Source organism: Meriones unguiculatus, chromosome 1 (genome assembly GCF_030254825.1).
Source record: "Meriones unguiculatus strain TT.TT164.6M chromosome 1, Bangor_MerUng_6.1, whole genome shotgun sequence".
In the NCBI taxonomy this organism is placed as follows: domain Eukaryota; kingdom Metazoa; phylum Chordata; class Mammalia; order Rodentia; family Muridae; genus Meriones; species Meriones unguiculatus.
The window spans coordinates 62153580-62180767 of record NC_083349.1 but is presented as its reverse complement, the minus strand read 5'-3'; the positions used below and the strand labels follow the sequence as shown (position 1 = coordinate 62180767).

The 27188-nt window shown below is 44.9% G+C and overlaps 1 protein-coding gene and 1 long non-coding RNA gene across 2 annotated transcripts in view; one reads left to right on the top strand and one right to left on the bottom strand.

Annotated features, from left to right (window-relative positions):
- Cfap43 (cilia and flagella associated protein 43) overlaps positions 1-27188 on the top strand; it is a 77077-nt gene that overhangs the window by 172 nt on the left and 49717 nt on the right. Inside the window, exons 2-10 of the mRNA XM_060390893.1 lie at positions 1075-1328; positions 4154-4250; positions 6445-6612; positions 7809-7956; positions 13673-13832; positions 17052-17119; positions 18700-18831; positions 21570-21686; positions 25914-25994. Coding sequence (XP_060246876.1) covers positions 1075-1328; positions 4154-4250; positions 6445-6612; positions 7809-7956; positions 13673-13832; positions 17052-17119; positions 18700-18831; positions 21570-21686; positions 25914-25994 — 1225 coding nt within the window. The remainder of the gene's footprint in view (positions 1-1074; positions 1329-4153; positions 4251-6444; positions 6613-7808; positions 7957-13672; positions 13833-17051; positions 17120-18699; positions 18832-21569; positions 21687-25913; positions 25995-27188) is intronic.
- On the bottom strand, positions 1188-27188 carry LOC132656416 (uncharacterized). The gene is made up of 6 exons (XR_009594162.1): positions 26898-27188; positions 13187-14203; positions 12818-12919; positions 11089-11303; positions 1737-2781; positions 1188-1303 (listed from the first exon to the last, which is right to left on the bottom strand). It is a non-coding gene; the product is annotated as an uncharacterized LOC132656416 (long non-coding RNA).

Here is a 27188-nt window from a genome sequence, read left to right as displayed (position 1 = left end):
GCGCGGGGCTGGGGGCCCCTGGGTTCCTCGCTGCAGACTCTGCCTCTCCACCTCCCCTCCCAGCTCCCTGTGCGGCCTCTTGTGTCCGACCCTTCGGTCCCTCACCGGATGACCGCCCCTCGGTTTCCCACCGCACCGCACCGCTGTCCCGCTGCGGGGACCCTCGCCTGTTTGCCCAGTATTTGTCTCCATCCTTCATTTCTGCATCCCTTTCCTTTCTCAGTATTCCCCTGCTTGGCCAGACCCACAGCTCCCACAGCCCTCTTCTATCCTCTTCCTTCTCACCCTCTCCCCGTCACTCAGGATTTGTGTGCACTGGTGCTGGGCCTCAGGAATCTGGAAGACATTTCTTTCCTTCCACGTTCTGGGGGGTTGCTGCGATGCAGTGTCCTCTGTCACTGCTGTGTGCTTCCGTTTCATGAGGGGACTCAGAAAGCCCGTGTCCTTCACTCTCTTTCCTCCTTTTTCAAATATGTCTTTAATACGTAAATAAAACAGAATTTTCCTTATCTCAGACTTTCCTTCCAACTATATACGCACCACAGAATCCTCGCCTAAAATGTACCTTTTATGTTCTAACCATCTGCTCCTGTGGATTTCATATCCTTTTGTTTCGTGCATTTACGTGTATTTTTAGGTCTAAAACAAAGCCACATATTCTTCATGTGAATAATCTATGAAGCAGTTTATGCGGCTTACAACCACATAGGGCGCTGTCCTATTCAAAGGATGTTTTTATTTGTTTAGTTGTTTTAGACATTTAATTTAGTTGTTTAGATGCTTTTTTAGTTCAGTTTAAAAAGAAAAAAAAAAGACAAAAGAAAAGAACCCTGGTACATTGCAAGCTCGCTTTCACCTAGAGCCATCTCACTGGCCCAAGACATTGAAATGTCTGTATTTCCTTGACTCACAGTGGTGTCACAGTAAGCATGTGTGTCCATCTGAAACACTGTTGCAGAAAGGGAGTTAAAGATGAAACAGATGTATTTCAAAGATTGGGATGGCTTTCTGGATGCTGTGTTAAAAAGGAAACGAGCGTGTATGATACTGATGGCCGTCTATCTTTTCTCAAAGATGGGTGCAAGGATTCCCCAGTCAGAACGTTCAGTTTGTCAATGACCGCACCATCTGCTACCCTTCTGGGAACTTCGTAATCTTCATCAACCTGGACACCAAGAACAAGACTGTCCTCCAGTGTATTAATGGGATTGTGGGCATCGTGGCAACTAACGTTTCTGGTGAGGTTGTGGCTTTCTCTGACCGCAGGCTAAGGCCCATCATCCACGTATACGCCTTTCCGGCCCTGAGCAGAAAAAACAAGTTAAAAGGTATCTGGCAGACCCTCCCGAGCTGCCCCACCCCACCCCCAGAATGGAAAGGTATTTGTTTCTCCAGACAGGGTTTCTCTGTGTAGCCCTGGCTATCCTGGACTCATTCTGTAGACCAGGCTGGCCTTGAACTCAGAGATCCACCTGCCTCTGTTTCTCAAGGGCTGGGATGAAAGGGTGCACCACCACACCTGAGTACTAAAGAATTTTTTTTTATATGAGCAACTTTAGTTCTTGTGAACGAAGGTAGTTTGTATTGTGAAATGTTGTGAACAGAAGCAGTCAAGCTGACCACTAAAGAGTTTAGCTGAGTTCACCAGCCTGTGCGGTGTGCTTCTGGTCAACCCCGGAGCTACCTCGGAAACTACCCAAATGGGCACAATCATCATGCTGTTGGGTGGCACACACCTGTGGACCCGGAAACTTAGTGGCTGAAAAAGCTCATTTAGGCCCAGGATCTGGAAACCAGACAAGGCAAGTTAGAAGAAAACAACTGCTCCTTCAAACAAACAAACAAACAACAACAACAACAAACCCACAACAACACACACATACACACACTCATACACACACAAATTGGCTCCCACCGGAGACCTACCAAACCAACCCTTTAGTTTTAACAAGATTTCTCAGGTGATTCATGAGTATTAAACAATGAGAAACTCAGGGTTAGAGAACTGACCTTTTCTGGGACCATATATTTTTTTTTTCTTTCCTAGTGTTTTATTGCAATTTTAACACAAACAGGTGCTTGGGTAATTGACAAGTCTGAACCTCACTGTTTTTAAACACAAGCTAGTGCCTAATGTTAAGTTTGTGGTGACCCTAGAGAAATACACACAAGAGCACACACGCACGCACGCACGCACGCACGCACACACACACTCTCACAGACACACGTGCATGCACACACACACACGCACGCACGCATGCACACACTCTCACAGACACACACACGTGCACACACACACACCTCAAGCCCTCATTTGTGGTCACTATCGGTTGTGTTACTGTTGAACACTCACAGGTACAGCCAACCTCCACACAAGGTTGCTGCGTGTCCCCTCTGTCTAATGAGAGCTGCCTCCATGTAACACAACTTGATAAAAGCGAGACCCTGCCTCAAACAAAGCTAACAGTGCAAGTCCACATGAGCGTGGTCAGGAAGCGTGATCTTGACAGGCCGTGGTTGCACATGGGCCAGACAGGTGTCTGGTCATTTGGCACCGTCACCAAAGTTCACGTGTTGTCTCTGGAGAACCTGGTCTTTGTTCTTCTCAGATGAGGACACCGTAATGAAAACACAATTCAGTCGGGAATTGGGAACTGTGTGGACTTTGACCATGCTCCGTGTTTAAGATGTCCTCAGCTTAATTTTGTGGCCCCAGCCTTGGGCAAGCGAGCAGAGGTTAAGCCAAACCAGCAGACAGCATCGGTATTGAACAACAACTCCCTAGAAAAAGCCACACAATAAAAACTGAAACAAATCATCAAGGATATCATCAGTGTCGTTCGTTATCAATCAGAAGACCAAACCAATACAATAAACTATCTGACAAACATAAACAGCTGCGAATTTAGAGGTGAAGATCATTGGCAAGTCAATAGTCTGCGCCAACAGAGATGATAGTTTTGAGGTGTGGTTTAAATTCAGGGGCTTTTTCTTCCAGTCAGGTTCACAGTTTTTGGGGGTGCTGATGATGGTTAGTCAGAATATGGAGAAATTGTAGCCTCTTGCTTGCTGACAGTGGAGCATAAACTAGGGCCACTGTGAGAATCAGAACTCAATTTTAAGAAATGTGATGGTCTGAGATATAGAGAGAACTGTGTGTAAAAAGGAGCCAAGAGTATTATAAAAATGAAACGGCCCACATCCTTGGTACATGAACAGTGGTGAATATGTTAAAAATCCCATGGTGAAAGCATCAAAACAAACAATTATTAAAATACTCAGAACAGCCACACAGGCACAAATGTCAAGGGTGAACTTGGGCCTGTGCAACCACACTAGAGAAAAGTTGGTCAAAAGGAAATCAGCTCTGTCCCTGCTAGACAGAGATGAGCCTGTCCCCCTTCCAGCCTCCCCAAACCCAGACAGAGATGAGCCTGTCCCCCTTCCAGCCTCCCCAAACCCAGACAGAGATGAGCCTGTCCCTCTTCCAGCCTCCCCAAACCCAGCCTGCAAACATCTCATTGCCAGGGTTTTAAAGCAATGTTGGCATTCCTTCAGCCAGGCATTTAACGTTCTTCTAAAGAACCAGGAGAAACTAAGTTGAGGTCCAAATATGGCCTAAAGATTTATAAATCCCTATTTACAAGTTCTATTTGATATATTATCTAGAATTATTACAACTTCCCAAGATGCATGAAGCTTGAGCAACTGTTCTAATCCCAATGTCTCATATTTCTGAGACATCTTAGGGGTTGGTCATTGACTTCAGATTGGGCTAGGACACTATAGCGTAGTTTGTCTGAAGATAAAGACCTAATGACCTGAATAAAAATGGATCTTACTGAGTGAGGTGGAGCAAGGCTACATAGTCCTAGCACTTTTGAGACAGAAACAGGGACATCATGAATTTGAAGCTAGCCTCGACTACATAGGAGAACCTTGTTTGAAGGAAAACAACACAAAATCACTGCCAACAAAAGCTTTGCTCTCAGCTTTCTGAATGTAATTTTACCCGAAGGCCAGGAGGTCACTTACTTCCTGGCAAAGTGCCTTAGAGATGTGTGCCAGTCATTGGGAACGGGAAGTACTCTGCCAGGCCATGATTTCATCTGGATGTGACAGTCAAGTCCTTGTCGTGGATTTTGTATTTTAGGCAACATCCTCCTGGACTACACTTTTCTTTGCTTCAGTTACTGTGGCAACTACCTGGCCAGTTTCTCGTCCCTCCCGGAGTTTGAGCTGGCCCTCTGGTAAGTCCCAACACCCTGAGGTGCCCTTTTCTTCAGCTTTCATTCTGGATTTTACCAAAGGGTGTACACACAAAAACCCCACACAGGGGATGATGGGAAGAAGAAACACCCTAGTCACATGATTCAATGTTATCCTTATGCTCAGGTATGAAATCTGTCAGGACAAAACACCATGACACCATTTAGCGACATTTGGTGCAGTATTTCCTTAACCAGGGTTAAGAATGCAATTCTACGTACGTAAAGTTTCAGTTTTCCATAAACAAATGAGTCTTTTGACTTGTTAGCATGTTTTCTGCCTGCTCTGAAATTAGGATGGTCTGCATATCTGAGATCGGTTTAAAGCAAATGGTTCGTGGGAGCACTAGAGCAGCATGTTCAGAGTAGAACATGCTGGGTAGAGAAACCTGTGGGTCAGTAAGACGTGTCTGTGCTCAGCTCTTTCAAGTGGCCAACTTTGTGGATGCATTCTCTGCCATGTATGGTGTAAAACTCTCTTGGGGGTTGGGATTGTTTGGGTTTTTTTCCCCCTTGGGGGTTGGGATCTTTTTTTTTTTTTTTTAATGGGAAGTGCAAAATGTTCCTGGGATGATTGAAGCAGTCTTTGAACACCAGTATTTCTACACAAAAATCTAAGCTTCCCGGCTCTCATCACTTGTCTTGAAGGTGGCCTCGGGGAAAGGGTAGAGGAGCCTGTCTGTCCACTGACTTGTGTGTTGTACTGACGAAAGAGTCATTTCATAGGGTGTTGACTCCTCTGCACCTTGCTAGATTTTATGCTGAGAGCCTACATGTGTGTCCTTGGGCACATTGGAATCAGGTGTGAATTAAGACACAGATGAAGTGTGGAATCAGTCAAAAAAGAGTTGTCCACAGAATTGGACAGCCGGTTCATCAGTAGAAGAGTCAGTCAAGGCACCTGACAAACTGAGGGGATAATGAGGCGTCCCATAGAGACTGTAGACACTTTAGACAGTGGGAGCAAGGCAAGTTCAGGAAACACCGTTAACTAATCACTGCTCTGCTGGCACCTGGGGTGGCGGAACCTCCACATTCTGGTGTGTGTGTGTGTGTGTGTATGTGTGTGTGTGTGTGTGTTCCATTCCTTTATCAAAGGGCTTAGCTGGAAGAATTGGAGGCTATTTCCTCAAATGGACAAATCAAGTACTCCATTGTTGCAGGATATTTGATTCCACTGTGAACCCCAAAACTGTGAACTATAAAAGCCTGTTTCTTGTTTGGTGTGGTTAAGCTCTATCACACACCTTTAGTCCAAGAGCTTTCTGTTTATTGTAAGCAGGTGATTATGGTGTAGTTCACCCAGCTCTAGCACACACCTTCAATCCAAGAGCTTTCTGTACATAGGATCTAATAATGTTAACCCTAGGTCGAGAGACAGAGCAAGAAACCAGCTGACAGGGATTAAAGAGTAGGAGGGACTATGAGTTGAGGGGTGTTTAAGACAGCCTGGAGAAGAAGGAGCTTTTAGCTCATGGCTTTAGCTTAGGCTTCAGGTTCTCAGCTTCCTGACTTTGGGAGCTTCAAACTAGCAAGGCTGTGGCCTTGGGCTTTTTGGCATTTCCTTCTGGGCTGTCAGTTAAGCTAGTGAACCTTTTGGTTTTTTCCATCCAGACCTGAGCTGAGAAGGAAGACCAGGTGGGTGCTTTCTCTGCCTCTCTGAGCTAGCAGCTTTTACCCCAGCTTCTGGCTCCTGAGTCTTTATTAGCAAAATAAAATAGTTGGACTTTCCACTTTTGTCTTTAATAACAGTCTATTTAATTTTTTTTTTTAATTCAGTAAGTGATCTGTTGTCATCAGTGAGTGCAGGACAGCCAGGTCCACATGCAGAGCTCAGACACAGCACTTAAAGATTTAGAAGCAACACCTACTTTTCAGCAAATGTGATGATATTTCCATTCCCCAGGTTTGAGTCTGTTAAATTCAGATTAAAAAGAAAAGAGGGACAAAATAGCCCTGGTACAATGATACAATATTTAACATATATAGAATTTCATTACTTAGAGGGGATTTATTTAAACATAATCACTTAAAAATTTGTTGTTTATGTCATGGGTTATGTAAATTATATGACAAACTATGTCCCAGTTGATGTGAATTGTCTTAAAATTGGATATTTTCCAGACATAGCATTAACCCAAACTTATTTTTTTATCAAATGCTGTTTCCATCTAAGGAACTGGGAAACCGGGATCATCTTGTGTAGGAAATCAAATCCTGGGATGGACGTGACCCAGATGTCCTTCAACCCCATGAACTGGCAGCAAATATGTTTGTCAAGTCCAAATTCAGTGAGCGTGTGGACCATTGAAAGAAGCAACCAAGAGCATCATTTTAGGACAAGGTAGGGGCCTCTGTTGTTCCGCACCATGTGGTAGTCCTCATTCGAATTCACAACCATCATTGGGCCACTTTGACGAATTAAGTGGCTTCACACAGTGCACACACACGCTGTACAGATGAGGGTTGGGGCCAGCTCTCCTGTGCCCACATTACCACTGGTGCCAGTGTGTGGTGGCTGGTGGGTAGGGGGAGCCCTCGGACATTAAGGTGGTTGCAGGCTGCAGTAAAGATCCCCACATCCTCACACAGTAGTAGTGCTGGCCACTGCCATCAACCCAGACCCCAGCTGCAGCAGGGAAACAAACCCAAACATGGCCCCGGGCGGCGGCATCGTCTCAGACATCACCATGGCCTCGGCAGCTGCTCAGGGCTCTCACATCAGGCTGCTCCTCACTGCCTTCATGTCTCTAGTTCTGCCTTTTTTCATAGTGCACAAGCAGCGAGGCTTCTCTTCCTGTCCCCTCTGTCTACCACTTGCTTGCTTGATCCTTTCTCTCCCATCTCTCCACCGGCATCTCTCCACCACCCTCTTGGTCAGGCACTGCCCGTGGTGTCTCAGTGCTTGCACTGTACCCGCCCCCAGACCCACCTTTATAATCACATAGGCTGAAAGTAGATATACGATAAACTTGAAGATGGATTTTTGTCAGCAGACATTTCAGAGACTATGATTCAGACTATATGGGTGTGTGGGTGTGTGTGGGTGTGTGTGTGTGTATGTGTTTCAGCTCACAGCATTTTTATTTGATTTAGTTCAACATTCAAATTCAACATTCAAATTTTGAGATATTTCCCATAAATATCATCTACAACAAATATCCAGACGGCATTTTAGAACCAAAATTTTTGCATGTCAGCAACTCTCTCTGCTGGACCCGAGTGGTACCTGTCACTTTTGCAAGAGAAGGATACGCTCCTCTTGGTTATTCGGCCCCCAAGGTCTCCCCACAGCACTTGTTCACAGTTTCCACCTTACACGTTGACTTTAGATGTTCTCAGCTTAGTCCCCACGCACTTAGCTTTTAACTACTCATAACTTGTCACTTCATGGCATATATTTTAAAACCTTTTTTCTTGGCCTCTTCCTTTTCCGTGTTTTTATGGCGGAACCCTCACCATCTCACACTGGTACACACAACCTCTGCCCATCACTGGTTGCTGTTACTCCATTTGTTTTGATGTCTCCCTTCTCTACAGGATGGTTAAGCTTCCTCTAGAAGATGGGACCTTCTTAAATGAAACAGATGTGCTTTTCCCCTCGCTGCCCAAGGACCTCATTTATGGGCCCATAATGCCACTGTCAGCCATTGCCGGGCTGGTGGGAGAAGAGGCAGAGACGTTTAGGGTAATTATCTTGCTTGCTCCAGGAAGGCAGTCTTGGAAGTGAGGTGTCATTGGTTATGAGACATCTGGGAATGGAGGACCGTCTTGATTGTTACTGACTGTCTGAGAAGCAGAGACTCCACTTGCTTGAGTCTGGACAATTAGGGAGATGCTGGCAAGCACGGGGCACCCAGGTGTGATGCTGATTTTGGAGTCTGGATGACCAGGAAGATAGTAGCAGGCAGTTGTGACCCTGATTTTTTTTTTTTAACCTACTGATGTTGAAGGACTGGGAAGCCAGCTGAGATGTAGAGTGGGAACTGGCAGATAGACTTCCTGTGCCCTGTTAAGGAAGATGTGGCAGGGGAGCAAAGGGGCGGGGCTGGTGAATAAGCAGAGAAAGGCTGAGGGATGGAGAAGAAGCACACTGCTAATGCCTGGAGGACCACGGAGGGGGAATTTGTCAACAGCTTCACACACATGCTCCTTCACCCCACCCCGGCCGTTTGCTTCTTTCCACACATTTCCATCATGCTCCTTCCAGGTAGCAGGACTCTCTTTCAGGCAGTGGGACCACATGGTGACCAAGCAGGAATGACCCTGTCAGACTAACAACAAAGAGAGACCCTGACCAATAATTACACAGGTGATGATCGCAACAGCAGGGCGAGGTGGCGAGGAAGGAACTGCCATACACCAGAGCTGCTTTCTCGAGACTCAAAGCTCAAGGAACCATTCCTGCTACAAGCATAAGGGATGTTTCAAGTGCAAGGGACAGCACGTCCAGAGGCCCTGGCTAAGACGGCCTGGCATGTTGGAGGGACATGAAAAGAGAAAAGAGCCATATGGTAGGAGGGCAGAAATGGTCAATGTGGCTCAGAATGGTGGTCAGGAGGAAGACAGGACAAGGAAGTCACAAGACAAGGTGTTTGGGATGAGTCCTCCGGGCCACTGGTCCTGTTAAGCTGATGTTCTGTGAAACTAGCCAGTGGATAAAGACGGAGGAGATATGCCCAGTGAAACAGCACTGTAGAAAATGAAGCTGTGAGCGGAAGTAATTCATCCTGAAAGACTAGATTATCATAATATGTCTGTGGCAAGCAAGAGGAAAGATCATGTTCATAGTATTTCTTCTAATGAATGGACGTAATTCACTTTTGCAGATTAGGAAGCATGACTACCACCAGCCCAGTTTCTAGCCTTGGAACATGTGCCACCTGCTCTTAGCCACAAGGTGGCAGCAAAGTAAAAAACCAGGCACTCCTCTAGTTGTTATTTGGCGTCTAGAACCTCCAATTTCTCCCTTTCTCTCTCTCTCTGTCTCGTCTCTCTCCTCTCTCTAGTAAATGTGTAGAAGTCCTAATACTTCACACTAAATAATGGGTCAAACATGAAACATTTAAAATGTAGGCAACCATCCTTTGCCTTTGGAAGATGCTATGACATCTTTTAAACCCCATGTAAATGCCTCTGTGCAGTTTCCACAAAGGTAGCACCGGAAACAAAGCTCAAGTGAGGCCCCGAGTGCAGGGGTGCGCACCTGTTAGCCCAACACAGCAGGGAGGGGGCCTATGGAGGGGCTGTAGCTTCACCGAGTGCCCTCACCTAAAGAAGCAAGGTGAAGCAGGGCAAGATGCCCAGGCCGACCTCTAGCCTCTAAGAATGCACCTCCACACACACGCACACCACACCCACGCCATACCACACCCACACCACACCATGCTACACCGAAACAGGAATGCCTAGACCTCGCTGTGTTAAACAAGGTTCATGAATAAACCAAAAAGCTTAATTTCACAATGCTCCATGCATCTTCACCGCTTTCCGAAAGAAGCAACGTAACGCTGCAGTATTATGACTCTGTGTCATGTAGGTGTCATGTTACATGGAGTTTAACTTAAAAATCTAATTTCCCAGGAACTGGCCTTTCATTTTATATACATATGTACAGTGAGGAAAACAGATAAAGCATTGATTAGTGATTGCCCCATGTATAGACAAAGGTTATCACTCAAACGCCTCAATTTCCTTCCTTCCTTCGAATGCAATTTCTATTTTCTTAACTTTGAATTTCTTATTTCATGTATGTGGGTGTTTTGTCTGTGTGTATGTCTGTGTACTGTGTGTGCCTAGTACTCATGGAGGCCTGAGAAGGGCATTAGATTCCCTGAAACTGGACTACAGACGGTTGTGAGAATTGAACCCAGTTCCTCTGCAAGAGCAGCCTGTATTCTTAACTACTGAGCCACCTCTTCAGCACGTAGAAGCTCATTTCTTGTGACCTGAGTGCTAATGGCAAAGAAATCGATGATGACTTGATCTATGCGAGAGTCTCAAAAATCGGCAAGCTGGGGCCTTTTACAATATTACGGGCATTAAATAATCCCATTACCTTTTTGTAGCCACCGCCAGAATGGCACATCATAGGCCTTTAAACAGGCCCTGATACACATTATGCTAGCTATTCGGGGCATTAGAAACCTATTCAGTTGTGTGGGGGAAAATCAAGAGCAGATGTTATCCGGGCAGAAATTGGATCCAACATAATGAATTTTAAAGTCAAGAGTCCTGTTTCCTTGTTCCATCTACCTTAAAAAATTTTTAAAAACAGAATAAGAATTTCTTTGATAAACTCAAATGTTCCTCAACATAGATGTATTGTTCCAATGTTTAATGTAGTACAAAATAGGAATCCAGTTTTCCATCTTTGGTCTTGAAATGAACAGAATGATGTGTCGCCCCAGAGGACTTGAAAAGGGCTGAGCTGGCAAGTGTTCTTAAGCATTATTACAACACACTCGTTTATAAAACTCAAAACTCACGACCTCGACTTATGCAGTCCACATGCTCTCACATTACTCTTAAATAATACCAAGGACATAGGTTAAAGAAAATATTATGAAATCAAACCTACAAGAAGTGAGAAAGAAAAAATAAAAACACCTATTTGTACTTTAACTTTCCACAGCCAAAAACTTTCCAAGTCTTAATCCTTACATTGTGTTTTATATATAGATTTACTGGTATTGAGGGAACCACAGGCAGGTGAATTAAATGATCCAGGCTAGCCTGGGCTACACCCAAGACAGATAGATAGATAGATAGATAGATAGATAGATAGATAGATAGATAATAAAATGTTAAGTATGCTTACCTGTGCCATAAAGTCTTTCTGTGATGTGTAGTCTGTCAGATGTCATCAGAACTGCTCAGCTGGGTTTCAATATTATGCTTCAGTGAGCATCTCTTTTCCTGATGAGTCAGGTCTCAGGCAGATCCCACAGAAAAGCCACTCACAGGTGACAGTCTAGTCCCTTTGGTTGGTTGGTAGTGGCTTTCTTTTCTTTTCCTTTGATCCTTTCCTTCTTTCTGGGGTGGGAGGACAGTGGTGATTATTCAGGCTTTTATCTTCTAACTGTTCAAGCCTTTGATGACATGAAACAGGGTCAGTCATACAATTAAAGTCGCACCCCACCCCCTCCTTCAAAATAAAGCATGGTGCTGCTGCTGCATCTTCTTGTCCCTGACTACTGCCTTGGTCGAATTTCAAGGTCCACCCAAGCAACTCACTTCCCCCTCCTCCCTCGGCCAGGAAGAGCCCATTGCTTTCTCACCACTGCTCCCATCACCTACATGTCTGTCCTAGCCATCACCTCTACACGACTGTCCCACTGAGAAGAAACCAGACTGGACGCACTGGCTGCCATACAGCCAACAGCCAACGCACATTTGTTGGAACATGAACCATCAACAGCCTCTGCCAGTTGAGAATCTGGTGGGATCACGGGCTTTGGCAGGACTGCTGCTGTCAATACTTCAATCTACGAATCTTTGGTACACACTAAAAGAGCGATGTGCTATTATCACACAGCTGAGCGATTGTTAGAAGGAAGGTCGCTGCACCAGTGGCCGCCAGGACTTCCCCACCGTGGCCCTCCTACTTCACCTCTCTCCAACATGTCCCTCAGCACGGAAGAGTCCCCCTGCTCAACCCTGCAACTTATTTTTTATTCTGTTTCTTTTTGCCGGTACGGAAACTTCACGAGGGAAGGGAATTTTCTCTGTTACTCACTGTCACATGCGGATGCTTGAAGCAGTGTCTGGAAAGGAGCAGCTACTCGGTGAAAGTAGCTCAGCTGAATGGGCGCCTGAGTAAAAGCAGGGCATACACGCAGACCTTCTGTCCTGTTCTGTTTTCCAGGACAGGGTTTCTCTGTGTAACCCTAACTCAGTCTGCAGGCTGGCCTCAAAGTCAGGGATCTGCGTGCTCTACCACCTGAGCACTGGGATTGATGGCCTGTGCCACCACCGTCTGGCAGCACAAACAGAGCTCGTAAAGAATCCAGACATGCTAGGCCCCCGGCTCATTGACAACATTTATGTCAATGGTTCAAGGACACCAGAAGACAAGGCCCAAGTCTTAGTTGTGCAGAACCACAGGAAGCTCACACCTACACACAGGTACACACACTCGCACACACACACTCGAGTGCACGTGCTTACACACTCAAACAGGCGCACACACCACTGTACACAGGCGCACACGTGCACACAGCGCGCTTGCAGGTGTGCACAGACATGCACACAAACACTAGTACATTTCAAATAGCTCAGTGAAAGGAGTGGGGTAGGAACGTGGCTCAATGGAGCAATGCTTGTTCACCATGAGCCCCTAGCACTGCAAAAAGAAGGGGAAAGAAAAAGGAAGAGAGAGAGAGAAAGAAAGGAGGGAGAAGGAGAGAAGGGGGAAGAAAAGGAGAGCTGGAGAGAAGGGAAAGGGAGGGGGAGGGGAGAGAGGGAAAGAAGGAGAGAGGGGAGAGGGAGGCCACCTTCCAGTATCCTGAACTCCCAGCCTAGCACTGCAGACAGCTTTTCTGACATACCTTGGGGAGGAGGGTCCCTCCGAGGCTCACTGGGAGGAGGCTCTGGAGTCAGATCCCGTGCTGACAGGAGACGGCCCCTCCTTGCTGAACAGTGCTAAAGCGCTGTGGGAGAACAGTTGATGTCACCATCTAGGGCAAGCCTGAACAAATTCTGGCCTATCTTGGTGACTCAAGTCTAAGAATGATTTTACACTTTCAAGGGTTATAAAAAAGAAAACAGGGACAGTCCTCAATCTACAGGGTCCACTTACCCTGAAACGCCCACTCCCTAATCGTTTATGGAGAAAAAAAAAAAAAAAAACAAAACCCAACTTGCTTAACTTGCTCCAAACTCTTTTTCAGTGCCTAAAAAGAGCTTGGGGTACTTACATTCTGATTCCCTCTATTGTATCGAAGGCACTTGGAGTGATCATGAACCACGTTAGAGGAGCTGTAGAGTTAGGCCAAAGGTCATCTCATTGCCTTTGACAGCCAGCTAAGCAGAGATCCCAAGCTGACCTTTGTAGGACCAAAAGACAAGACGCTAGTGACAGTCTTTCCTGAAAAGGGGGGTGTTTGTAGCCAATCAAGGACTCAAGTTGCCAAAAGGGGCATCAGAATCTGTGACAAGAGACCTCTGAACACATTAGCAGGAGAGCCTTAGTTGTTCGTAGTGAAATAATATATACATAGAGAGAGAAAAAAAAAAAAAAAAACGGAGGAAAGAGAATTGCCACTGATGTTGAAAATGAAGAGCTCACGTGTCCACCCTGGCGGCTCCCTCTGGCTTCTTTGTGGCAGTTGTTTTCGTGGGTGTTTCTGTGGCCCTTGACCATCATGGCCGCCTTAACATGTGGGTGCTGTTCTCTTCCGAAGCCCAAAGATGACATCTACCCTTTGCTTCACCCAACGATGCACTGCTGGACTCCGACGAGCGACCTGTACATTGGGTGCGAAGAGGGCCACCTTCTGATGGTTAACTCGGAGAGCTTGAAGGTTACCGTGCTGCAGAAGGCGGACGACCTACAGCTGATGGGTAAGAGAGCACTCCGCCCAGAGCCCGGAGGCGAGCTGTGGGTTGGCTTCGCAGACCCTACAGGGAGGCAGTTAGGTCCCGGATTTGCCCCGTGCTTCCAGACGTCCTGGGCCTCCTCCTGTTTAATTCTCTATCACCGAAGCCCTGTGGATAGACCTTGTTCCTGCCCGCTGTTTGCTGTTAAGCAGGCTCCCGGCGTTCCAATGCCACTTTATACGCTCCTGTCATGAAATCCTTGAGGTGCCGCAAGAAGATAGACGCGTAGCTCCGCAGCCACACGAGGTTTAAAAAGCACCCTCATAGTCACGGGCTGGAAAGATGTCTTTGCAAATTAAGCTGCTTGCTGAACCAATCTGGGATCCCCAGAAGCCCTGTTGGTAGACAGAGAAAACCAACTCTTCCAAGTTTTCACACACAAACTGTGGCAAAGGCACCCTCCCCTCCCATCACGCGTAAACTCAAAACAAACAAGCTCAGATTCCTTTAAGCTCCGGGGCTGATGTCAGAATCCAGGGAATAAGGACTCCCAAGTCAGCTAATCATGTCCTTTTCTGTCTCCCATTGCTTTCAAACCCCCTTTCTGTGACAGCCACGTCTTTAAATGCGCTATCCTGCAAACCCCTTTTCATGTGAGGTATTTCAAGGAGGACCTTATCAGCTCTCCCTTACATCCAGTATCCGTTCTTGGTTCCATCATACGTGGCCAGTGTACGGCCTGGACCACAGGAACCCACCCAACCCAAATATGGGCTCTGGGGAGAGAGTGTCTCCAAGGTCAGTTAACCAAACCCTTGCCCTGTACTCTTCACCCCGCCCATCTTTTCACATCCGGATTTTTGCAACAAACCCCACACCCTTTCTGATAATCTACATTCAGTCCAAAGCTGGCTGCTACCAAATGCTGTGTTGAATACTTGGGCTTACCGCTCAGCCAGGGGCCTTGCTACCCTGGTGTCCTGCTTCCTGCCTCTGGTCCTCACTGCCACACAGACATTTTCCAGTGGCCCCAGGATGAGTCCTCGCTGACCAGTGTTTCCTCCTGGCACTGCACAGATCTGTCTCCTGGCTCATTCTCTTGCCTTTTCCCCTCTCCGTACCACCCCAGCATCTGGCTCACATACCACTCCCTCTTGCAAAGTTTTCACAGCTTCAGTGTCTTTCCTAGAGTCCCTCTCCCAATCTCTGACTCCCATTTCCTTGGCAAAGCTTTCCCCCACACTCCTTTGTGACTGCCCCTCCAGCACGCTTCCTCTCAACAGCATTGCTACCCGGACGCTTTCCGAGAGCAAGCCACTGTGGGCGGGGTCCATCTTGAACATGTTACACCTTTTCGGCACACCTGTGCTCTCTCGCTGCATGTTATAGTTGGCTTTGTCAGGAATTCCCATTTCTTTCTTGCCGACTTCTGTGTGGACCCTGCTCTAGCCACACCCCAATGTTCAGGCACATCACGTGCCCACATTGGGACACCATGGGCTCCAGTTGGAGCCTCACCCCATGCTGTCCCAGTGGCCCCAAGCCACTCTTCCCTCCTGGCCATCAGCTGAGGTCTCTGGAAGTCTTTGCTGTTTCACTCCATTTAATCTCAGAATCTGTTAACTACAGAACCAAGCGGCCTCTGCAGGTACTTGCAGAATGAATTATAAAACAATGCTTTTCATTCTGAATGCCCATCACCTGTCTAATATATTTTATACAATTAGGCTAACCAAGTTGTCTTTAGCATTTTTCACAAGTTCTTTCCTGCACATTCTTTTTTTATTTTTGTTGCAGTGTATTACAGATGCTTTCAAATACATAATTATCAGTTGGGTGTGTTGGCACAAGAGACTGTAATCCCAGTGCTCAGGAGGCTGAGGCAGGTGGATTATGAGTTTCAAACCAGCTCAGACTACATAAACACACACATACACACACTCTTTTTGAAGGCAAATCATATTTTTCAAGTACTGTTAGAATGTGGAAGTCCCAGTCATGGGACAATAGAGCTTGCCAACATAATAAGTACATAGCCACATAATTTCCATCCTCTAGGGACATTGATATTATTAAGTACATGTTGACAAATAACCATAGCCAAGGGACTGAGAGTGGAAAGACATCTCCCAAGGTGAGGGGTGTAGGTCAGTCAGAATTGTGCTTTTTCAGATTAATTTGGCCACAGTTGGGGAAAGGAGATCCTCAAAGTATGTATCTGTAGACAGCCCCTGGACAAGGCCAGGTCTCTTTAAGATTACAGTGGTAGCTGGGTTGTAGAAGGTGCTTCCAGGAGGTGGGCTATGCCTGAAGAAAAGGATATACCTCCCAGCAGCCAACAACATCCGACATGTTCTCCGCAGCAAACAAACATTTTGATGGATGCCATCTGTCTTAAATTGGGTTTTCCTTGCTATGAAGAGATACCATGACCAAAACAGCTCTTATAAAGGCAAACATTTAATTGGGGCTGGCTTACTGTTTCAGAGGTTTAGTCCATTATTGTCATGACAGGAAGTATGGCACAGTGCAGGCAGACATAGTGCTGGAGGAGCCTTGAGAGTTCTACATCTTGATTCTCAAAGGCAGCTAGGAAAATGCTGGATTTGTTTCACACTGGCCCTTACTTGAGCATTTAAGACCTCAAAGCCGAGCTCCCCACAACAAGGCCACACCCACTCCAACAAAGCCACACCTACTCCAACAAAGCCACACCTCCTAATAGAGCCATCCCTATGGCCAAGTACTCAAACACTTGAGTTTATGGGGCCACACCTATTTAAACCACCAAGCCATCTGAGCCCCCACAGTTACCATGTTCTCCTACATAAACTGCTAACACAGTTTTATTATTTCCTCTTCCTCAAAGACAATGTCTTATTAATAACAAATGTTCTTGCAGAACTTTTTTTCCTGGTGTGATTTACTTGATATAAATTTGTGTGGAATTTGACATAAGTTATATAAATTTATAAAACGCACGAATCTTACACAGCCCAGTGATAGTATGGTTTGGATTGGGTGAGTCTTCGACACAGCGTTTGCAGTGATGGTTTTTTGAAAACAGAAATGCATCTGCTGTCTAGTTCTCTACTGATTCCTCAGCTTGGTACTGTAGACCTCCAGCCCAACTTGTTTGACTCTGCGGTTGCTTACTCATTCCCATGTAGCTCTTACTACTCGATGTGTTGCTGATCTTTTAATTCTGTCATCAACTTTCTCTTGTTTGTTCTCTCCCCAAAGACGGAGGCCAGCTTATCAGCCCACTCATCCTGGTGTATCAGAAGGACGGCATACTCGCTTCTGGAGTTGTAATGTATCCCGTTTCTCAGAATTCCTTGCTTCATGAAAAAGCATAGTTTCCCTTTGCTGCCGCTGACGTTTATGAGCCGTATTTTGCCATGTCAGGTTCTTTCAGATTAGCAACTAAAATTGTCGTTGTTGAATGTAATGATGGAAAATTTACCAGGAGAAATTTCCATTGCATGCAAAAAGAGAAGACAGGTAACGGACAATCATGTCTATGTTGTTGCAAATGAACACGAGTGGGTTTTAGAGAGCTGCAGTTGTCCCTCTCACCCAGGAGAAATACACCCAGTGACGTACAGCCCAGCACTGTGCCTGTTTCTACGGTCATGAATTGGGCTGTGAGATATGAGCTGATAAGGAGATTCAGTCTTACCAATCTCCACTCATTTGAGAAGATGGCATTAGCCATAGTTTGTACCAGACACCATGCAAAGTGTGTTATTAATCCTCACAGCTTTGTCAGGTAGAAATTTCACGTGCTTCTCATACAGATGAAAGTACCATGTCTTGCAGCAGTCACCAGAGAGTGAACCTGGGGTATCACACCCCAAGGACTGTGCTCTTATCTACGAGAACACACAGTCCCAGGAAGTTTAAAATGGGGACAGATCACGTGTTTCCACGTTGTTGTAACCAGTGTCGTCAATGCTAAGGTTGGTGGCAACATTACATTGAAATCTCAGGCCTAGGTGAAGCGGTTCCTAGTCCATTTGTCTGTCTCACTGCCACAGGTTACCATGAGGCCAGAGAGGAAATGACAAATTAGGATGACAGGTGTGGTTCCACCGATCAGAGGCCACCTTGAGCTTCTAGGCTTACACCCCACTTATATTTCCCTTCCTGGAGTTTTCTACAGAAAGCCACCTGCCATTTCCTACATTTACCCTGAGTTTATGACCTTTAAGATTCTTTCCTTCTTCATGACCCCTGTCTTTGTTCTGGTGAGGGATGGGGAGTGATCATGAGCCTGGGGCGAGCAGTTTGCCTGACTCTCCCACCACCCACGTCTCAACCATATGTAGTCACACCTCTTAAATGCCTGGCTTAGTTACAATGGGGTTCCACCTAGAAAATGGTGGCTCCCTCCCCAAGCCTTTTAACCATTGCAGAAATAACTCACATCCTCTAGAGAATCATTTGATTAAGGCTATTGATCAGCAACCAGTTGTTTATTTATCAGCCCATTTGTATCAAACACCTGCCATGTTCTAGCGCTGTATGAGGGGCTGGAGAAGGGAACATGAAGTAAATAAAGAGCATGCTCCTATCTTTGCATCCCATAGGTGGTTAAAAAAATGCACATGGTCATGATTTTAAAACACACTTAGGTCTAATGTCCTTTGAAATGAGGAGAATTAACACACGAGCCATTCAAACTCTGCCTCATTTGTCCTGCTTTCTGCGTAATGAAACGCACGGCTTAAAGCCATCTGAATCAAAGGTGGCAATGCATTCTAGATGCAAACACAAACGGTGCTCTCAAACGGGGCTGGTTCATGCGCCTTGACTTGTCTACTGACAAAGGGGACTACACTTTGGCAAGTGCTGACTTTGTGTCTGTCTCATTGTCTTTGGTCTGTAGGATGGTGTGGTATACTCTTTCATCATCAAGGACTCCAAGTACCAAGTGAAGAGCTTTCTTAAGTTTGACGGGACAGTCGCAAATTTGACGTTTTCCCCTAGTTACAAAATGTTGCTGATTCAAACAGACAAGGTACATTAATAAGATAGTGATTTCTTGACACACAAACTTTAGACATGGTCGAGGTGTGATGGGAATGGAGAACAGAGTGTATTGTGAAATGATTCATGACTCATCAGTATCCTCTCAAGCATAAGTGGAAAGTACCTTAGATGAAGGGCCGAATTAAAAATTGATTACGCACGCCAACACAGGGAAGAATCTCTGTGAATCCAGGGTCCTTGGTACTCTCCTGGGCCTGCCATGTCCCTTGCTTCTGTTTCCCTTTGCTGCCTCCACTTATTCCAAACGTTTTCCTTCTGGCTTTGACAGCCTTCCACTACTCCTGCTTATGTTTCTGTCCTATCGGTAACTTTGGAAGCAAGTTACCAACTAGAAAATAAAAATGTTCTGAAAAATAGATCTGGAATAACTTTCACCCATCTACTTGTATCAATCAGTCTGGTCAGGAAAAGTCCAACTGGCTAGGTCCATCAAATCTATACCCTCAAACCATGGTTCTAGTTAACTCACCCAAATATGGGTTCTGTATGAAAAGAAGGTTGAAGAATCAATGCAAAGTTAAACAAATGGTCTTCTGAGTTATATAGTTAGAAATAACCCCTAGGGGCTGGAGAGATGTCTCAATGGTTAAAAGCATGGGCTGCTCTTCCAAAGGACCAGGGTTCAAATCCTAGCACCCACATGGCAGTTCACAACTGTCTGAAACTCCAATTCCAGGGGCTCTGACACCCTCACACAGACATACATGGAGACAAGTAAAATGAAATAATTATCATGTAAATAAAATGAAATAATTAAAAAATTTTTAAAAAGAAATAACCTCTAATTCATAAAATGACTTTCAAAGGTCAAGATGAGCAGTCATTTTATTGTTAGGCAACAACACTGGAAAGATTGCAAATAAAATTAAATATTTTGGCTTTATGTATGGAAAGACTTAACTTTCTGGTAATTCCTAGAAGTCAAAACAATGGTATTATGTTGTATAAATAAATGAAACTAAAAATATCTGTTGAGAACAAGAAACTATTTTTAAAAGTCCTAATAGAAAAATAGCCAAACAAAACTACTAAAACACACACCACCATCACCACCACCACCATCACCACCACCACCCACAACAACAGAGGAAACACTAAATGAACATATCTGGGGGCTGGAAAGATGGTTCATAGTTCAGAGCCCTGTCATTCTCCCAGAACACTCGTATCAGATTCCTGGCACTCACATAGCAGCTCACAACCAACTGTAACTTCACTCCCAGGGTATCACACCTCTCTTCTGGCCTCTATGACTGCTAAGCATGCATGTTGCACATAGACATAAATGCAGGGAAACACTCAAGCACGTGAAGTAAAAATGGGGCCAGGCACTTAACTAGGACACAGACATATATGCAAGCAAAACACCCATGCCTCATGTTAACCTTGTTAAAAAAAAAAATGTAAAGAAAAGAAAAAGAAAGACAAAGGCTACAAAATGAAATGAACATACCCAACAGAAGACTTGACATGGAAGATAGATGAAGACATCTATCTTTTTAAGATTGTTGCCTAGAGAAGCAGAGTGGAAGAAAGCACAGAAGAAAGGATAAGCAATGTGAATACAGCAAAAGTAGCATGTCTGACTCAAGTGCGAGAGAGGAGAGACAGGTTGGCAGAGGTATTTATTCTTCAGGAGACACTAACTCGTAACTTTCCAGAACTGATTAAATAGAAGCGTTCAGAGATGTAAGAGACACCATAAATCCCAAGGGGAGCAAAATGACATCCACACTTACAATTTCCGAGAAGAGCCTTTGAAAAAGCAAAGACAAACCCTTTCAAAAAATTAAATGAGTTAAGAAGAAAAAAGTACTTCAAATACCTTTTCAGATACTCTAAAACTGAGGTGTACCAGCAGCAGGCTGTTACCAGAGAGAACTGTTAAAAATGTACTTCAGGGGGGCACAGGAGGAAAGATCCCAACTGGAAGACAAAAAAAAAAAAATCAAAGATGCAAAACCTAACTCTTCATGGTGCCAGCACATCTGACACATCAAGGTCCAGTGAGAAGACAGCAAAGGGTGGACGTGCATCATTCAAATGCCAAGAGGAAGGAATCTGGACATGCTCTGTTGGCATCAGATGAGAAAACCCTCAATGGTGAAAATCACACAGATGATACATTCCCTTATTTCAAAGGACAGAATAAGAAACATATCAGGATGTATGAACATGTAAAATGCACAGGAGCCTAACAACATGGTCACAGACACAGATAATGCATGATGGAATGACTAGGAAAAACAAAGGCACACTATGAGCAGGACATTCCAATAGGCTTCTCTGCATGTGTGGTGGAATGAACTGTGTATTGTCTACATGTATGACGGAATGAACCATGCAGTTTTGGCATACCCGTCTACGCAGATAGCGCTTCTCTGAGCCCCTCAGAGCCCACAGTGGCTTCTCTGAGTGAGAGCCCCAAACTGTGCTTTAAACAACCCATCGCAACCCAGATTCTGCGCCCCATCTCTGGCCTTATCTCCCACATGCTTGTCTCATGCTTCATCTGCTTATGCGTTGAGTCACTCCTTCATCTAAATGAAAAAGCTGTATATTTTAAGCTCCTCCGGGACTTTAAGTCTGCATTTCCTCTCACCTGGCCCCAAACAGCGTGTGGCACACAGCGGCCATTAAACAAGTGTCTGTTGAACTAACAACATATGTAAGATGTGTTTTCTTTTCCTTGTGTCGATTCTGCAGGGGTCTGTTTACACCTACACATTTGGTGAAGAGATGCCTCTAGATAGAATCCTAGAAGCCTATGATGGGAAAGTTCAGGCCACTGACTTCATCACACCGGGAACCAAGCACCTCGTGGTAAGAAATGGTCTCCTGGGACACAGTAGGAGGAAATGTGTTGTATCTGAAGTATTAAATTCCTATCCACAGCAGCTGGGTATCTTTAGACCCCCTCTTTGAAAGGCAAAGTTTTCCAAAATCACACGCTAAGAATGAGATGTTCTCAAGAGACTGTATCAGGGAAATTGGATTTATAACAGCATTCCAAAAGCAGAAGTTCTGGGCCCAGGTGGCTTATCTGGTGAATTCTGCTAAACATTTAACGAAAAAAAAATATAGTGCCAATTTTCCACAATAACATTTAAAAGTTAGAAGCAGAAGGAATCCTTCCCAACTCACTCTCTGAGGCTTTCCTCCGACCTGAGCCAGACAAAACACTACAAGAAAAGTAAACTGTAGATCAGAATCCTCCTGAGCACAGAGACAGAAATCCTCCATTAAATGCTAGCAACTCAAAAGAACGATTAAATACCTTAGCTGAGGGTCATTTATTTCAGGTATGTAACACTGAGACACTGTTTCCACATCAGATAGTCAGCTGATGTAACCCATCACTTCACCACCAAACATCACAAGACTAAAGAAGAAATAATGTGTCGTCGTATCAGTAAATGAAGCACTGGACAGCATGTTGCCTACTTATAATAAAACTACTCAGAAAATAAATCAAGTACAGCTGCTCCCCATGCTAGGAATAGCTACAAAATGCCTAATTCTTAATATCAATAAGTTTTTTTTTTTCCAAGAAAAAAGGTATACAGCAGCCTGGAAAGAAATAAAACTGCCTCCATTCTCAGGTGACACGATTGCCATCACACAAAAAATCACAATCAGCAAACACCCCTAATACTGAGTGAACACAGCAGACTGCAGGGGAAACTGTTACCACACAAAAAGATGAACTGTTTTCTCACATAGCAGTAGTGAGCAATTAGGGTTTGAAATTAAAAACACAATAAAATTAACTAGGTAGACATCTAACAAAAGATAGTATGCGTTATATGAGAAAAGCTGTAAAACCCCAAGGAAAGAACTAAAACAATTATCTTAAGCTATGGCAAGCTGTCATATTGACGCGGACAAGAAGCTCAGCTTTGTTAAGATGCCGCTTCTTCCCAGGCTGAGCTACAGGCTTACTTTAATTCTAGTCAAAATACCAATCAATAAGTTATTTTACAAAAAAAAATTGATTGATTATAAAATTTGCAAAGCAGTGCAAAAAATCAATATACTATTGAAGGAAGCATCAGTGCAGGATTAAGAGATAAATACAGTCAGGACTGATGCTAGAACAATAAAGATTGGTATTGATGAAAGAATAAAATAGTAGATAAATGTAATAGAAAACAGAGCCCCAAATAAACTCACATGAATATGATCAACTGATGTTTTTTTTTTTTTTTGGGGGGGTTAAACTTTATTTTGAGAAAGGGTCTTGCTGAGTTGCCCAGGCTGCTCTTGACCTTACAATATTCATTTTTCCTCCACTCCCCAACTTGCTGGGATTATTGGGTAAGCGCTACCCCATGCCTTACACAGTAAACTGACATTTGAAAAAGTAGCACAGACAATTCAATGAAACTATATTACCATCTTTTCATCAAATGGTGCCGAAACAACTGCTTTCTGCATGCATATGGCGTCCACACGTGCACCCACCACGGCAGGGGCACACTCACACATACACACACAAATATAAGTGTGTTGAGCATTTCAAACCCAGGTGCAAATATAATAAATACTTTCTAAAAAAATTAAAATTAATTGTAGACAAATGTAAAAGCAACATTATAAAATTATTAAAAGATGATGAAAAATTCAAGTTACCTCGGGCTTGATGGTAGTAGGCTCTTTAACTACAATACCAAAAACAATCTACAGAGGGAAAAACCAGTGGGTTGCATTTGACTGGACCGTCTGCTCTGTGAAAGACCTCCAGAGTAGAAAGCCCGAGACACATCCTCTGCTCAGCGAAGGCAAAGACAAACCATAGACTAAAGGAACAAATGTCTCTACAGCAGGTACAGCTGAAAAAGGACAAGGGTCCTATATTTGCAGAAAGCATTTGGGAATCCAATAGTAAGAAAGTGAGTAACCTTGTCCAATAGGCAACACACACATGCACACATATGAGCAGACTCCACACTAAAGAAGGCATATGGATGGAAAATAAGTATATGAAAAGATGCTGGAAACATCCGTCCTCAGAGAATTGCATGTTGAGGCAATGAAATGCTCTCACCTTTTAGAATGTCTAAAATCTAAAATGCTGGCAATGGCCGAGACTGCTTCAGAGCTGCCGAAACGCGAAGCACTCATTTGTTGCACATAGGTACGGCCAATTTGGAAGACGGTTTGTCAGTTGCTTTCAAAACTAAACAAGCACCATATGCTCTGGCGGTTAGACCCCTTAGTATTTACCCAAACGGGCTGAACACATAACGCCACCCAAAAGTGAGCTGCGTGTGCATGTTTAGAGCAGCTTTGTTCGTAATGGCTCAAGCCTGGAAAACAACTGAGGGCCAGCCCGCAGCCTGGCGAACGGCAAGACTGTGGCACAGGTACACAATGTGCTGTTGCTCAACAATAAAGAGAAACAAAGCTGTCAGGCCACAGAAAGACTCAGAGAGGTCATAAACGCACAGTGCTAAGTGAGGGAAGCCAGTGTGGAAAAGCCTGCACGCGGCGCCACTCTGAACAGGATATTCTGGCAAAGGCAAAGTCATGGAGACAGTTAGAAAGCAATCAGTGGCTGTTAGGGGTGTATGGAGGGAGGCAGGAACAGGCGAGAGGAGATGTTTTTAAGGCAGAGAAGCTGTGAATGCATGTCATCACCAACTCATCAAACCCTCAGAATGAGAAACACAAAGATTGAAGGCGCCTTGATGTAAACTCTAGACTTCAGCCAGTGACCGGAGGGGTGTGGACCAATACGCTGTAGCCCTTGTCCCGTTCTGATGCCAACTGCTAACAACGGAAAGCTGTGTGGGAGGTCAGGGGGCTCCAGTGGGCCTTCTGCTCAAAGCTTCCATAGTTCTAAAGAAAACACTCTTAAAGTGAAATACTTTTAAAATAACAATATAGAATTTTCTATTTCTAGGCTTAATCATTATCATTAGGCAATAATCCCACTGAGTTCCCAGGGTTTTTTATTATTATTATTATTTGAAGTATGAACATGGGGAAAATGTTTTACTTTATTTTTATTTTTATGTGTGTGGGTGTTTTACCTGCATATAAGCCTGGGGCCTGCAGAGGCCAAAGAGGACATCAGATCCCTTAGAACTGGAGTTCAGAGGATTGTGAGCTGCCATGTGAGTGCTGGAAATCAAGCCTGGGTTGTCTGGAAGAGCAGCCAGTGCTCCTAACCACTGAGCCATATGTCCAGTCTCTTATCTCACTGTTTCTTAACCTAGTTGTTATGTTATTTAAATCATATTAAAGATAATTTGTTTTATTTCTTTTGGTTTTTTGAGACAGAGTTTCTCTGTGTAGCCCTGACTGTCCTGGAACTTGCTCTGTAGACCAGGCTGGCCTTGAACTCACAGAGATCGGCCTGCCTCTGCCTACCCAAGTGCTGGGATTAAAGGCACGCGCCACCACTGGCTGGCTATTTTCTTGCATTTTATTATTTATTTTGTGTGAGTGTGTATATGTTTGCTCACACGAAGGCGTCAGAGGACCTTGTGGGAGTTGCTTCTCTCCATGTCTACCATGTGGGTTTCTGGATCAAATTCGGGTCATCAGGCTTTGTGGCAAGTGCCTTTACCCACTAACTGTGTGTTTACTTTGTAGCCCTGGCTACTCAGGAGCTCACTACCTAGACTCACTGGCCTCAAACTCACAATGATCCTCCTCCTCCTCCCAAGTGCTGAAATTAATTGTTTTAAAAACACGAAAGGAGCCCGTGTGTAATAGTTTGTGCCTGTAATCCTAGCGCTTAGGAAAGGAGGCAGGAGGACTGGGAGCCCAAGCCTGGCCTGGATTATATATGAAACCTTTCAGAGAGACAGATGGGGGTGGGGGAGGAGGAGAGAAGAAAGCAAAAGGATAAGGAAAAAGGTAATAGTTAACATTTCTTCAGAAAAGAAGACTCGAGGTTGAAGTTACAGGTTAAGCAGTAATAACGTACAGCAACAGTGAAGCCTTTCACTGGGCCCTCGGGTGAGTGTTCTAGCAGTGCAGCCTGTGGTCCCACAGCGGCGTCTAACTGTGCACTCAGCGGCATCTGTCTTTCTCCCCCAGCTGCTCACAAGCTCGGGGGAAGTTTCTATTCTGTGGATAGAGGACTGCACTTGCATAAGCAGGCTCCTGCTGAAGGTTCCGGTAAGTGCACCCGAGAAACCCAGGTTTAAAACATTTCTGTTCTACCTCCACTCACCTTCTCTATGTTCAGATCCCAGTGGTCTTCAGAAACCCTTGCTACCTCACTGTCTCACCATACAGAGTTAGGGTTGAAGACAGCCGATTCAGTGCCCACCTGCCACTGTGCCAGCTTCACATCACAGGATCAGGGAAGGGAACCATCAGCAGGAGGATGGAGATACAGCAGCCATTTTCCCTTTCTACAGGCCTCAGGGAGCATCATCTAAGGGAGTCACCCTGTGAATAAGAGGGCGCTCAGTCTTAATATAAGTGTGGTCCTGAAAGTGGGGTCACAGTCTTCACACAGAGCCCTAGAAATTACAGGAGCAGATTTCTCAGGGGATATTGTAGGCCTTTATGGAAGGAAGACATCTGTGTGCTAGCTGGAAAACAACACCTTTCTCAATCTGCCATCACTTCTGCATAACTCACAGTACATTTGCACAAAATGATGTAAAGAAATGTAAAGACCTAACAAATAGTAATAGGGCTGGATTTTTTTTCCTATTGCATCTTAAAAGATAGGGAAATTCCAGTTCTTTTCTCCAACAAAATTTAAAATCTCATTTATGAAATATTTACATCAATTATATAAGACATGATACTAAGCAAGTATCATGTCATATAATGTTACAAGTTACAAAAAATAAATGACACCTCCCCTCCCCGGAAGGCAACAATAGAAAGTCTTGTCTAAAAGTCCATGAGAGACTTAACACTGCATACTCTGTGTGACAAAGGCTTCTGTGTGTCAATTTCTATGAGAATTTCTAGAACTAGAGAGACATTATACACCCATCAGAGATCAGCCCAGAAGCCAGTGTGTAACAATACCCCTTAGGGGCCTGGATAACCAGGACTTACCTTGCTCCTCTTGGACAAGGCGAGACTCGGCCGCTCTCAGAGGTCTCTGCCAGCCTTCACCGAGCTCCGAGTCAGGTCTGACACATGGCTCTGGTCCAGCCTGGGCTTGGAGAGACATGGGTCTTTCCTTATGGTGGATCCCACTGCAGTGCAGTGAAATGATCGCTGGAAAGACCCTGTCAGTGATGCTGAGGCCGAATACTTCTGCCTCTGCCGTCTGTAGCTGTTTCCCCGTGAACGCCTTAGGAAGTGGTTCTCAAGGAGCCCAACCCCGCACCTCTAGCTACCCAC